The sequence below is a fragment of the Pseudoliparis swirei genome, chromosome 3, assembly GCF_029220125.1.
Source record: "Pseudoliparis swirei isolate HS2019 ecotype Mariana Trench chromosome 3, NWPU_hadal_v1, whole genome shotgun sequence".
NCBI lineage: Eukaryota > Metazoa > Chordata > Actinopteri > Perciformes > Liparidae > Pseudoliparis > Pseudoliparis swirei.
This window is the reverse complement of record NC_079390.1, coordinates 11,466,792-11,481,963: the sequence shown is the minus strand read 5'-3', so window position 1 is coordinate 11,481,963 and position 15,172 is coordinate 11,466,792. Positions and strand designations below refer to the sequence as shown.

The 15,172-nt window shown below is 44.7% G+C and overlaps 1 protein-coding gene across 8 annotated transcripts in view; it reads right to left on the bottom strand.

The window, feature by feature from the left end:
• The window catches only part of msi2b (musashi RNA-binding protein 2b), a 240,001-nt gene that overhangs the window by 159,549 nt on the left and 65,280 nt on the right, over positions 1-15,172 (bottom strand). For all 8 annotated transcript variants that reach the window (XM_056443666.1, XM_056443656.1, XM_056443677.1 and 5 more), the window contains exon 6: positions 7,834-7,926. In XM_056443666.1, coding sequence (XP_056299641.1) covers positions 7,834-7,926 — 93 coding nt within the window. The remainder of the gene's footprint in view (positions 1-7,833; positions 7,927-15,172) is intronic.

Below are 15,172 nucleotides of genomic sequence, written 5' to 3'. Positions count from 1 at the left end.
CTGAAATCCCGCTGTTCAGAAAAATGTCTGATGAGGATGAAAAAGGTTATTTGGGTTGAAAAGCGGTTTTGCATCGTCTTGAAAAGCCGATTAGATAACAGCTGCAAAGTGACACCGGAGACACTAGGGCCGTCACTCAAGGGCCGTTGTCAGCTTCAGCGGACCTCAACTCAAATGTGCCTCGTCCGCACAACACTTAAAACACGAGTTGAGCCATAGCAAGGAAATGTGTACCACTTATCCATCAATCTTCTGAGACATAGAACGTTTGGGGACATTGCGTGACATGGTAATTTTTTGGAAATGATTAAGAAGCTACTTAACCCCATCATTGCCACCTTCCCATAGACAGTTGGTTTATCTATGCAGCCATCGAACCGACCGGCACCCCCGCTGCTTATGAGCCAAATGAGCTGTCACGCTTGATTGAATCCTCCTTGCATGTTGCTATATGGAAGCGTTTGGTTGTGTCCCATTCCAAGTCCTCCTTAACGAGGGAACAGGTGGTAAAGAGTTCATTGAATAGGTTAAAGATGCTTTGGGAAACTAATCACGGTGTAGGAGTTGAGTCTTGACCTCCAGGAGTGACTGGCGACATGATTTCACTGGAGTAAAACCTGAGTAGAAGTTACAAATAGTCACCTTCCTAGAATAATGCCACTTCTGGTCAAATGGCCGACGTCCTCAGTTGAACAAATCTACCCCGGTTGTATATTGTCAAGTGTGACCTTGGTCGTTTTGACCTTTTGTGTTTTCTGAAAAATCTGAAAAAATGACCTCAACCATTATATTAGGAAGGTGAAGACACGTAAATGTTTGTTGGAGCCCTTTCACAATCGTTGCCTGTTTTATTTACTGCTAATGGCGCTTGTCAATTTCACTGACTAATGCACTAGTTTCTTGAATGTGCTTTCACATCTGACCCAAAAACAAAACACATTTTGTCACAAAGGTTTTGGGCCATCCTAAATTCTACAAAGACACTTGCACGTAACCCATCATTAATTTTGAATGCCATTACAGGATTCACTTTGTCCACCAGTTAAACTGATGAAATAAAATGCATCTATATTTAAAGCTGATCAGAGATTTTGAGAGGTTCAAAAATGGGATTTATTTTTCTTAAAAATCAAATAAAAAACATTCAATATGCCACCATATGACTGCCATGTGCCAACAACATATGAGGTCTCAGCAACATTATGGGAGCATGAGTCACAGCACTGAGCACTCACTCCAGCTCCTTCTCAGGGTTCTCCCTCTAGAGCTGCTTGACGACCAGTGACTCCCGGTTTGGTTTGCACTGCACAAGTTGCACTTGCCACCAATTCCAAACACTATTCCACTGACATGCAGGTGGCGGTAACACGGCCACATGTGCTGCTCTGTGTCAGCAAAAGGCAGGAGAGAAGAAGATTAACAAATAATTTGGCTAATTTGGCTTTTAGGAGGGAATTGCTCTGGACACATTTAGTTCGACCTGAAGGATGCTCTGTGCCTTCTGGGGAGGAACGCTGAATGTAAACATAACTTTTTTATTCCACAGGGCGTAAACATTTTAGAATTAATTATTAATTTGAGCTAGTTGTCCAACCGACAAAACATGTAAACAAATAAATAATTAAAATGACAGTTTTCCTCAAATCGCCAGGCTCCCACCATCCGGACCCTTTGTTCCATTGCAATATCACAAGCTTTAAATCTGGAATCCGACGGAAGTGATCTCCCACATGGGGTTCCCCGAAGACTAGATTGTTGTTCGCGAGGCCAAGTTGGAGGCGTGAAGGTGGAGGCGTGCACCTCCACGCCGGTTTGATGGTGAGACTGTTGCAAATTACTCATGACACTTCCTCTGATGACATTTTTCAACCTCTTCCCTGTTGAATGGCATGGACACGCACACGCACGCGCGCGCGCACACACACATCGACCACCAACACCCCTTCCCCAACACACGCATTAATTTCCCCCTCCATTCGTGTCACAATAGCACGGCCGAGATTGCTGCCTCCTGCCTTCACCCGATTGACCCTTTGAGCAGGTGCTGGGTCTGATCCAATCACAGTCAATCTTCTTTAAACATTTCATTCTTTAAGCAGAACAGGGGCTCAAAATTCCATCATTCAATGACCCGATCAGTCGCCGATAACACAATCAAGCCAATCCCCGGCTTATCCCCGAGGGAGCCATTTCAAGGGGGTGCGGTGGGCAGTTTGGAGATGAGACGACGCGCCTACAGAAAGGTGTCAATCTCCCCCTGCATCCACAGCTCCCTATCTCTGAGAACCACCTATGCTGCACAGCACCGAGCTGTCTGACGGGGCACTTGTAAGGATCAGCGATACAACAAAACTAAAAAAATCCATCTGATATTTTGTTAACGGTCTTATCTTTTAAGTAAAAATGCAGCAACCTGTCGTAAACACGCTCGCGGCCGCTCCAATACAAAGGCAGACACACACAAGAAATTATGTGAATAGTATAGCTCCATTCTTCAGTGGCCATTTAAAAGCTCCTCTATTGGAAATGTTGCTGGGCCACTGGGCAAATAAAGGTCAAGGGGGATATGAAATAGTTTGTCTAACTGGCCCTTTCCCTCTGTGTGTCCCTGCAGCAGCGCAGCCGTAACCACATTCATAGCCAATTCATTTATATTGCTCTGCCCTTCTCACTGCCATAGTCTCAGCCACTAACTACAAGTGACTGCAATGAGATTGAAGCCTCTGGCTAAATCTCCACGGCAAGGCACATGCTCCATCATCGCCGCTCTGATCACTCCTTATAATCACTGGAACCAGACTATATCCTTCGCTGATTGGGGCGAGTCGTGGCAGAGAGGAAACAATCACAGAATGTCAGCGGATGATGGACACTGGAGGGTCGGAGTGGTGGTGGTCACCGCAAGCTGCCATGTAAATGGCATGCAAATGTGCACCTGCACTAGCGGAGAGGGAGTGGAATGAAGGACCGTGGCCTTTTGATTAGGTTCTTTTCACTCATATAAAGTGTATCTTTTTTTTTTTTTACCTGCATTAATCATCTGTGTTTGCCTTTTCGGACACTGACCGGAGAGTTCCGAGGTGCGTCCGTCTCGTCGATGTGAGCCCAGAGTGCCTTCACCGGTTCCAGTTTACGGCCAATCGGCTGCGTCGTCACCGGAGGAGCTTCACGGCATTGTCACGTCAAGGTAAACGCTTAATTCTGCAATCAAATGCATGAGGCGAGGAGCGCGTTATCCGTGTCACATCAATGATTCCTGGAGCTTTGACGAGTCTGAAGTGATTTTGAAGCATGATGGCAGGGCCGAGAATAAAAGTAACTCGGGTCCAAGTTTGCAAAGACGCAAAGCGACCTTACAACCTTCTAATACTGCGACAGTTTAGCCTGCTATCTCATCCTCAGGAAAACTAACTGATTTTAAGGCAATATGTGCTCTTTTTCTTGTTGGTGTTGTTGTGTTCCCCAATGCTGTTAAGGGTCTAAGCACTTCGGAATGTATGCTCAATTAATTCATACAGTCCTCACAGACGGTCACATGGTTATTTTGCAGCTTTTTACAAAAATCTAAGGGCACGCAAAGAGTCAGCCACGGTATTAGATTACCAAAGCTCCAGAACGAATTTCATGCACTAACCAAGGAATAATTTTTCCCCCCGAAGATTTTATAATTTCCTCTCATCTGCTTCCTCTCAGTTGACCGTATAAGAGAAGTATGCAGACGCTTGGCCTGGCCCGGGGTGAAACAGCTCGCTGCTGCTGGAGCCTGGTCTCTTCTCTTCAGTACGTTGACAACCATCACTGTCCATCAGCTCACTCCTATCCATAACTTTGCAATGTCCTCCAACAGGTCCCCCCCCTCCCCCTCCTCCTCCCTCTACTTTGAGAGTATTGTCTCATCTTCGGACTCCGGGCTCAGCTCGTCTAAGTAGTGAGCTTTGTGAGTCTAACCGTATCCCTCCTGAGCCCAGTGGCAGTGAACTGGTTAATGTCCGTCCTCATCCTCCTCCCATTCAGCTCCACCTCCAGGATTTGGCTGTGGACCAGTGGAGCATGAGAACCAGGACAGCCTGGACATAAAGGGACGATTGTGGCAGCCCAGTGACATGGAAGCAAGTAGCTCTGATGAAACTAAAATACAGCTTCAGACTTGCACTGCAAAGCCCAGTCAACGGGCAGGAGTCAGTGAGCAGGAGTTGTTTCAGCTGAGCCCAATAAGGACACTGAGATGCACTCGCAAGCTGATTACAACAAACCAATGAGAAAGCATTAGCCACCCGAGCTAATTATGCATTTGACTGTCTTTTCATGCCTGGGCAGGGATCTGCTGGTACATCAGATCCAAAATTATAAGGTGTCATCACACCAACTCCCATCTTTAATCAAGTGCTCGTCTCAGTGGAACGCTTTTGGAGTTGTAGGCGTTTTGTCAACAGGTGTTAAATCTATTGGAAAATAAGGGGGCATTCATCACCACGCAAAACAAAAAGAAAAAACCCGACAGCGATCAATAAATAAAATGCTCGACAAAAAAAAAAAAAAAAATGTGGAAACTGTGACTATAATATGCACGTCCAATGATTTAATTTAGCCAGAATGAAGATGCTAGCTCCACAGCTGTGAGTACTGACAAGCCAGGTTCTATTGTTTACATCCGTTATGATGTTCACGTTCATAATTAGCTTTTCGGTGGAGAGGCTTTAGAGGGAGTAGATTGCTTGGCAAATTCATCTCGCCCGACTCCACAGAGAAGCAGTGATCTGACTCACGCATTGTAAATGGTAAACGACAAAGACCACGTTGTAGTTCCTGTATTTATTCATAACAATACCTACGATCACAGAGTAAAACCTGTTCTACATGTCAGAATATGTCGCCATGTTATGAGGTGGTGTCATGTTATGGTTACTGTAAACATTCTCTGGAATGTTGGACATTTTAACTCGGAAAGTTACAACCTCCTATTTGGCGGGAAAACAGCACGAGTCCGTACACGGAACTGATTTTCCAGGTGTGTAGATCCTACAAAAGGAGAAGGGCAGAAAAGGGACATAACACTGTCTTCCCTAACAATGTATATGTTTCCACAATAGCACATAACAGCACACATATTCATTTGACTTCATTGCAAGACTGAAATAGCACCAGCCTCCAGTTAAGAGTCCTTGAATATAAAGGGAGGCCAGGCGGTGCTGATAAGATTGTCTCAGTTGGCTCGCAGGGCTACGGTGCAGTGTGCTGCCTGAGAAAAGAGAGAAGGAAAAAAAATGCAAGGCAGGATGTGGCTACTATTAGGCAGATAATGGGATCCATCTGAGAAGCATTAGAATCAGTCAAACAGAACCACACTTCAGTTCCGTTCAAATGACTGTCACAAACACTTCGAATGCACACCTTCAGCATGTTCTGTAAGGCGACAAAAAAAAGAAAGAAGAAGAAGAAGCTGTGGAGGAGCTCCTCTGAAGTTGTGCCAGGTCTCGGGCATGTGCTCTTTTCTCATGGTGACGGCTGGGAGAGTGGCAGCGAGACTGATGTGCATGAGAGCTGTCAAACTCTCCCCGTAACAAATGCCACCTCTCCTCCATGACAGAATGGAGTCAGAAGGGAGGGACTGAGGCGGGGGGGGGGGATGTGGAGGTTACAGACAGAACCTGTGACCCAATTGTGGCCACACCAGCTGTTTCCCCTCCACTGCCTCCCAACCACAGTCATCTCAGTGGACCACATCCTGCTAATTGGCCTTTGCCGCCAAGCATAGCGTACGCCCACGCGCACGCACACACAGACACACACACACACACCAAAATAATATCAGTGAAAAGGCTTGTTCCCAGTGAGGAAGAACATTTGCCGGCGCCTTAAGCTGTAGTTGCGTGATGATTGATAAGTACTTTAAAACACACTTCCCAGAAATATAAATAGCAAGCTGTCCCGCGACCACGCCGGCTAATGCTTGCACCCCCTTCCCATTCCTCCTCCTCCTCCTCCTCCTCCTCCTCTCCCCTTGAGATGCACAAAAGGCAGAGGGACGAACAGAAAGACTGACTGATGACTGACAGAAAGACAGACAGACTCTCTCACACACACACACACACACAGACACACCAATATTCTTACGGAGGGGAAACTGAATTAATTGGTTTTCCCGTGTGTGTGTGTCGATAATGGTAGGTTGCAGTGACAGGCAGGTTATTTAATAAATCCTGGGATGTGTAAGGCAGAAAAGAATGATAACACACGAAACCGGAAAGAAGAAAAAACGATACTTCCTTTTGCTCTGCATCTCGTCTGCCACAGCCCACAATATCCACTCTGATTTCCCCTTTTTAGACACTCAAACCTGCCCGTGCGTGCGCACGCACGCACACACACACACACACACACCCTTAATCACGCACCCACATAAATACACTTAATCGCTGATACACTCACGCATGGCGAGAGCGGTACTGCAGACACATCCAAGCATGCACAAGTAGGCTATAAAAGCTCACGCAGAAACATGCACAAGATCTCGCTCAATCAGCCTGATTTGTTTGTTTCCTCCTAAGCATTTGAGGATTCCTCAAGGAGGAAAAAAACTTTGTATAATCAAGTCAATTATGTCATTCAATCAAGTCGAAAATCATTTTGAGCCCTTTCTCAGATCCATTGATTGCAAAGTCGTGCTGAATATTTGCCCGCCGTGTTCTATTGTGCAAATAAGCCGTCTTTATTTGGAACGGTGAGACCGGGCCTCGGCAAGGTCTTTAATGCCACTTCCACAGATAAAGAGCAAAACAAAGTCCTTCACCTTGCTCGCTTTCAGTCAAGAATCTGACAGAGGGCTTTGTAGCGGGAGAGCTGATGGCAGATTGTCTTGAAGCAGAAAAATAAATAAAAAAATAACAGTTTCTATTAATTTGCAACTCCTCCCGTCTCCTTCGGGACGTTGTACATTATGTGCCCGGGAAAAAAATCCATCCTCTGTGAAATTGTTTAAACCCAAGGTCAAGTGCTGGTTTTGCGGGCACTGTAGCAGCCCAAGGTGACCTTGACTGATGTGGAATATGACGACTGGGAAATGGATCTCCGTTCCGTGTGGAGACATTATCTGTGAAATGCTGCCACTGTATCAAACCGCGTTTGCGCACACGCATTTTTGTGTGTGTGTGTGTGTGTGTCCTTGTGTGAATGCGTGTGTGCATGTATGCCTCGCTCACTCTGCTGGGGGTATCGGTCATGAGAGCAGAAACTGCTGCAGCAGACAGGAACAAACAGCTGAATGTGAGCCTCTGCTGAATGAACTGGTTTTGTATGTGTGTGTGTGTGTGAGACTTTCAGAGCACAGTATTGCCACAACATCAAAACCCTTATGTATATATTTATTTCCAGTGACGTACAACCATATATTTTAATTTTGTATATGTATTTTTCTGGTTTGGGAAACCATTGCTTGTTTGCACTGGGAGAAAAATGCATGTTGTTGACCGGGCATGGTGGGCAATGCAACGCTATTGCCATATCTGCAGCTGCTTGCTGGTCAATGCAGAGATGTATTTGTCTTACTGTCGGGCAAGGAGCCAAACCTGTGCCGCTGGCTTCTCTTAAGCCACACATTCCTTGTCGATCACTATAAAGACCACAGCGCCGGCCGTGTGGTCCAAACCGCGGCAACACTGCCTGAGTGACAGGGGGGGTTGGCACTGTGCACTGATTGTGTAATTATCCAATTAACATATTTCACTCTAAATGATGATACGGCTTTCATTGGGATGAGCAGCCAGCACCACAGCATGCAATGAATACTATGCAGGGATATACTACTAATAATATTAATACTAAAAACTGTCTTACCTTCCCAAACTGTTCGAAATACTGCTTCACGTCTTCCACTACTGTGTTGGCTGACAATCCACCCACAAAAATTTTCTTTGTTCTTGTGACCATCTGGAGAAAAAAAAGAGGGCGAGAGGATTAGTGACGAGGCTTCAAACACACCGAGAGAGCAGCACCTGTGACGGTGAGGACAGAGGGAGCGAGGACTCACTGTCGCTAAACAGGAATAAACAGCAATCAACTTCCATGAACACTGGAGCATGGTAGCAAGATAGTGAATGCTGAAGGTATCTGTGGGTGGTGGTGGTGGTGGGGGGGGGGGGGTATGGATAGATACTGTGGCGAACCCGAGCGGTTCGGTGAATTTCTCTTCACGATGACATTTCAAATTGAAGCTCTAATCAAAACAGGACTGTCTCACTATTAAAGACCTCCATTTCAACCACAACATGTGCTGTTCATCTTTTTCAAAAATACGAAAAAGAAAAAACAACAGAAATGATTTATACACAAAAAATTAATGAGTGCTGGAAGATGGAATCAGAGTGCATTAAAGCCTCATTTAGTTTTAAACCGCAAGAATATTAACGATTATTACCCACGGCATCAAAAAGGGCACGAACATCTGCTGCAGAGAGTGCATGCTAAATTTAGGAAGACAATTTCTCAGGGAAATACAGTAATATAACACCAGTGTCAGTGTAAAATCTGCGAGGAACTATAATCTATTTTTGCTTTTTTTGGCACACGACTGAAACTTAACCCATGAATGTATGAAATGGTTTTCATGCGGCAATGTTACATTGACATTTGATTTGAGGCAAAACAACCCTGTTTTATTCATGAGATAAGATCAACCGTAATAATCGTAAAAGAGAGATTCAGGATGCATCGTCTTTGTATTCTTTATTTAAAAAGGTCAAAGATAAAAAAACATATATAGCACCTTATTACTGAGGCTCAAGCACTTTGTGTTTTTATGGCACCGATGTTGTTATTTTTATGGATATATCTGTGGCCTGACTTTGTAGTGTCCTCCGTCTGTGTCAGCTGACCTGTGTTAATAGCTCTTAACTAGTGCAGTAATAGTCTAACTAATGGTCTGGTCAGTGGAGGAAAGGACCACAGTACATACACTATGCTACTGTGATTGCAGAGACACATTCCCCCCAAACATCTATAATCCTCTCCACATCTATGCTCCAGTTTGAGAATGCACTGATACAATGTGGTGATGTACTGCTCTGTAATCTAACTGGCAAACAAAAGAAGAAAAAACACAGAAGTACAGAAGAGAAATTCACAGCTCTGATCTCCCTCTGCTCACTGGGAATCAAACAAAAATAAATGGCCGGGGTCAGGATAAACACACCCTGGAGATGCAGAGCAAACTACCAAGAAAGAGAAAGAGTCCACTTTGATCAAAATGCTGACCGCAACACTTTCAATCTATGAAAGAGGCTTAACACGGTGTGAAAAATAAATAAAAAAGAAGCAACATTCATCCAGAGCTGAAGTAACCATCTGTCAAGTGCTTTCCAGGTGCACACGGTCTCACAGGCACATCGCCTGCACATATGCACAGTGCACACAGCTTCCCTCACGTGGGCCCTCTCCTATTGCACTCGTTTCTCTTCTTCTTTTTTCTCCCTTTCCTTCTGCAGTTTTTCACGTTTCATGTCTGCTCATTACATGACATTGTTTTACCACAACATTCAGTTAAGCCACCTTTTGCAGAAAAAAATAAAAAAGACTGCACGTGGCAAATTGTAATACGCATTTCTAAGTCCAATTTGGAAGTGTCAAAGAGAAAAGGGCTCCACACACAGCGCGGACCTCGGGGCTGGAGGATTTGTTTTCGAGACCCACACAAAGATTTTTAATACACTGACAAGAGTAGCGCATTTCGCTAATAAAAAAACAACAAAGAAATAAAAGGGTTGAAGTGGCCCGAAAACATAAGTATGTAAACACAGTAACGGGCAAATACACGAAGAACGGATCACAACAAAGCCGCCATCACTTGCAACCGACAGATCTTCCACTACCGGAGCGAACCGAAGGGGAGGACAGAAGATAATGTCTTTAGACGTCTGCAATGATCACAGGAACTTTGGGGATTGTAACACCTTGATCAGCAACCCGCAATTCTCTGAAGACGTTAATAATGATCCTGTAATCGCGCATGCTTATTGGTGCTGATCTCAGAGAAATACAGTTTCTTTTGGTCTTATTTGTGCAAAAGAAATAGACGGAAATCACACTTTTTGCCCTTTTATGTGCGGTGGCGTCTCAAGATAATTAATATAGCTGCATAAGTCATAAACAATATCCAGAAACACCACTGAGCAATTCCACTTGGGAAATCTCTCTCAACAGCAGGCGGTTCCTGGACGCGGTCACCGCGGTTATACCGAGCGATACTAGCACGCTGAATGTTCGCACGTTCAACCCGTGTGCTAAATGTTACCGTGGTGATGACTGTGCAATGGGCATCGCAGACTCTCAGGGGCGCTTATGGAAGATCATGTTGTTGTTTTTTCCCCTTACAATGTTTGACGGATACTACTGGACGTGCGTAATATCAGCTGACCGGTTTGGGGTTAAACACTGTCCAAGACCCAGCATCCACCTCTTCTTACCCCCCCTCCTCCTCCTCCTCCCCCTCCCAATGCCTCGGGCCTCAGAGGTCATCAGCCTCAGAAGCTGCCGCGGGCAACCCCAGGCCCGACAGCTGCTGATAAACTAGCTGTGTGAGTATTTATCAACATCACTCACTTTTATCATAGCCGATCTCGGCAAAAAAATGTAACAAATAAATAAACAAGTCAGCGTCCATCTCTGCGCGCCTATCTACATCAGCTGTTTGCCCTGCTTCCCATTCCGGGCCACTGCGGTCTATTTTTTCGCCCTCGTGCCATTGGGCGACAACCAGTCGGGTTTTTCGGGCCGTGTCTGAATACTTTGACACTTCTACCCAGCAGCTGACGGGGTTACGCTCTTCATCTTGATCACCGTGCCGGCGAGCCGCGTTACTTTACATCGCTTCATCGCCATTTGGTGCGAAAGGTTGTCAATGTCTGTCTCGTCTTTAAGAGTGTTTAATGCAATTCAGGCACCATGAAATATAGAAGCTATTCCCCCCCGAGAATCAACCGATTGCATAGAAACGACTCGGAAACCGCATTTATTCTGACACGGGTCATCTCAACGAATGCATTCCTCTTTTCTTTCACCAAATCATACACATGCATTTAATCTTTTGGGTCAGGCTGCGCGTAGTATTTTTTAAATCCCTCTTCGACGAAGTTCGAATACCAGCCAGATTTAAAAATGGACCGCTCTTCAACCCAGTTTTCTTCTCTTAACCCAATTTCAAACATCCAGTTATTTCCGCACCTCCCTAAGAGACAGGAGGAGAGTTATGAGTGTGTGTGATTGAGGGCTTCAACAATTACTTCCCCCGCTGCATCGGCATGATAAAAGAAGACCAAACATTTTAAAGAAGCTCCCGGGGCACACACACTAATCGACACATCATGTCAATAAAATGAGGGAAGCTACAGAAGCTGTGTCGCGATGCCCACCACTTAAGTATTGAAGGCTAGCTCTTAACCATTCATGATATTTCTAGAAGTTAGCAAAAGGCTGGATTTATTTTAGGACTCTGAAAGCCTCCATCCAATCTTTGAATTTCGTGTAAAGCAAAACTCAAACGGACAACTTCCACTTTTGTTTTTTGTACTGCACACACAGTTTCAGAGGCGGCATCACAGAGCTGGTACCTAAACAGTGTGTCACATTCAGGTCGCGTAATTATTGTCCAGAGAGTGTTTAAAACCGACTGCTTTGTCCATACGACTCAACAACAATATTCTACTCCTGGGCTTGACTAACACACACACACACACACACCCCTGCTCACACACGCACACACACACACACACAGGATGAGGAGGCTGGCACAGTGAGAGCACAAAACCTTGACACCTGGTAAATCCCCTGAGATATTTAAATAATTCATATCCATCAAATAAAAATTATACCGGCATTTATATTGCGTACTTTATTCTTCTTCATATACCGTTCTCTCCTCACAAGCTTGTACAAGCAGAGCTCCAGTCTAGAGAGACGCCGACGCCGACTCAAATAGGCCCGATCTGGTTTGGATGGCATTGTTTAGATGAATGAAAACTGAGTTTACACGTTTATGTCGGTGTATTTATTTGTGACAGTTTGTTGGAACTCTGATGTTGCCTCACAAATGTGTGAGCGATCCCCGGTCCCTTCCACATAGCGAGCCACACAGCTTGTTTATTCAACACCGGTGTCGGAGCTGCTCCTTGGTTTCGGCCCAAAGCCCGGGACCGGAAAAAATCTTGGACGGGTGCATCCCTACTCCGGACTGTCGAAAAGCCGGACTGGTCAGAAGTGCTGGTAATAAAACCCGCATGGACAGAATAATGAGCATGTCAACAATGTAAATGAGCGAGACACAAGTGACATTCACCTCTTTGGAGAGGACTTTATTTTGGCGAACCTTCATAGAAAGAGAATTATTATTTTTTTAAACATGCACCAAAGAAAAACCCCCGCAGTTTGGCGTGTGTGTGTGTGTGTGTGTGTGTGTGTGTGTGTGTGTGTGTGTATTCCCTCTTTTCCTCATTAAGCGTAAACAATGCACCTCGTTCATTGCAAACTCTTTATAATAGTGTGCTCCTGGTATAAGTGTACTATAAAGGCGAGGGGGTAGTGGGGGCCGCTACGAGTGCATATGAAGTTGAAAAAGATAAGCCTGTAGCTAATATTGCAGCATATAACTGTATTATTATTATTATTATTTGTGGACATTTTAGGACTTTACCTGTGGCAGCGAACAGAATTCAAAGGAGCCTCTGTGTTGCTCTCTACAAAAAGCTATTAGTGTTTTTAAACGCGCACTCGCAAAGCGTGCGTGTTATTAACTCCCCAAGTGGGACACGAGAGGAGATGAATATAGTGTGAAACAATATAAAATAGGAGAGGAGCAGGCAGAATGTAAAAATAAAAAAAGTGTAACGTATTTATGCAAATGTACTTTGTTTTGGCCCAGGCGCGAAAACTCAGCTGCTCCAAGTATGTCGTCTTTTCAGTTCCACCGTCATAGGCTTGTTTCGTGGTTTTCACTGGAAGGGAAAGCGTGAGCGGACATCGTTGTCGCCGAGAGGACGGGAGGACCGAAACGTTTATTGGATTACAGATCGATGTCTTCACCTCTTCTCTGAATCGGCCTCGGTTCACCCGATTTGCATGAAGTGCCCAGTTTTGACGCATGTTGCGCACGTCTGGGAGGCCGTGGAGTCCGGAAAAAGGGTTTCTGCTGCTGAACTCGACATATTGATTAAAGAGATGATATTTTCAGCCCTGCAAGAGTATCTTCATCCCTCAAGGAGGAGGCTGTTTAACTTTCATTCAGGTAAATAGCTAAATGTGATCGCCTCAGCATAAAGGTCAGCGATGGAATGCGTAATGGGAAGAACATTTTATTTTTAAATCAATGCGAGATAATCATTGTAGAACATAATATAATAATTAAAAAAGAAAACATTAAAATAATAACAATCTACTAAATCAGTATCTGCTGCTGGCAGCTTCAATCATATCACAGTGGACTGGAGCTGCTGATCCATTAGTCGAGCTGGAGGGAGAGCGGCAGTGCAGTAACGTCATGCGTCCTTTCTCTCTCACTCCTTGTTTACCCGGCTTTGTCCTTTGTGTTTGTACACAGCCACAAACACAATTCAGACTCTTTAGCTCCCATAATAGGCCGTAAACCCTCAGTATTCTACGAGAGAACCACGGACCAACTTCACAAAGGCGATTACAACGACTGGATTTGAAATCATTTCAAGGCACCTTCAGCGTTGTGAACATAAATGTTCCATTATGAACGTTACATTTTAACGTTAGACGATCAGCCAGACCCTAATTTGTAAGTCGCAACAAACAGCTTGGATCCAGTGAGCTTTGACCCTGAAGCCTTTGTGTCAAAAGTTCTGATAATTCATCCAAACTGAGTTACGGACATGTGGGTTGATGGCCAGGCTTCTATTTTTTGAATGTCAACCAAGCCATGGATGAGTAGCATATATTTTTTTGATATTGCTGCTTTTTCCTTTTTCCAAATATAACTCAAAATTGGTTACTATTTAAAAAATTTAAAACCAGGATGTCAAACATTTTCAAAATTGCTATTAATATCAGAGATTAGTAATCATTGAACAAAAGATTCTCTAGCAGTCACATATTAAAGAAATTCTGCATTTGGTTTCAACAGAACACCATTCATTACATTACCTATGAACATTACATAAGTAACATATAAATAAATGAGAGCATCGCATCAGTAAAGCTTACCTCGTCTCTTTCCTCTTTCTCTCAGCAAAGCCTCCCAACCTTTTGATTCTCTCATATTCCTCATTAACTGACCAACTGTTCCTTACAGCAAATGTGTTGCAAGTGGATATCTAACACACACACACACACACACACACTGCATGTACGCCATTCTCCGAGCTGGTTCTCCGACAGGTCGCTGAGATCACACATCCAGCGATGATTACAGGTGTAAGCCTTTATCATGGCCCCCACCTCTCACACATGCGGGCTCACAAACAGCTGTAAACACAGAGCTCCAGACAGGGAGGAAGCCGATAGGGGATTTCAATGTCATTTCTCATACCTAAAAATAATGGGACGGATCGAAAGAGAGAAAAAAGCCATCGCACTTTGTTGTATGAGCCACAATTGTTTTCGCTCTAGCAAGGGGATATAATTACTGGCATTCAGATCTCATCCGCGGCCTCGTTCATGAGCAACCAGAAAGCCCCAGAAAGCATCTGTCAATGCAATGTAGTATGATCAAAGGCCCCAGACGTTCTGCAACATACACACACACAAAAAAGGGAAAACATGGGCAGTCCAGGTAAACACTGCCTCCGCTCATTTGCATCAGTAGAGCTGACTCACAAAGAGAAAAACTCAGCCAATAAACAACAAACAACGGCACAATCACTTTTGCTTTGCACAGACTCACAGAAAACAAGGGCAAAGCGCGGGATGCGATCGTCAGCTAGAGAGAGGGGGGGGGGGGGGGGGGGGTTAAGACCGGGTGATTAACGGCAACGGCGTCTCTGTCCAGCTATGAGTTGGGGGAAGAGGGGCACCACCCTGGACCGGCTCCTCCCCCCGTCAAGCCCCTTTTTAAAAAAGTGGCCCAAGATCAACTCTTGTGTGCATAAATAGATCTGTAATTGCTTATTACAATACAATTAGGGCAAAGGAGATGAGGGAAGGAAAGATGCTTCGTGCAAATGTG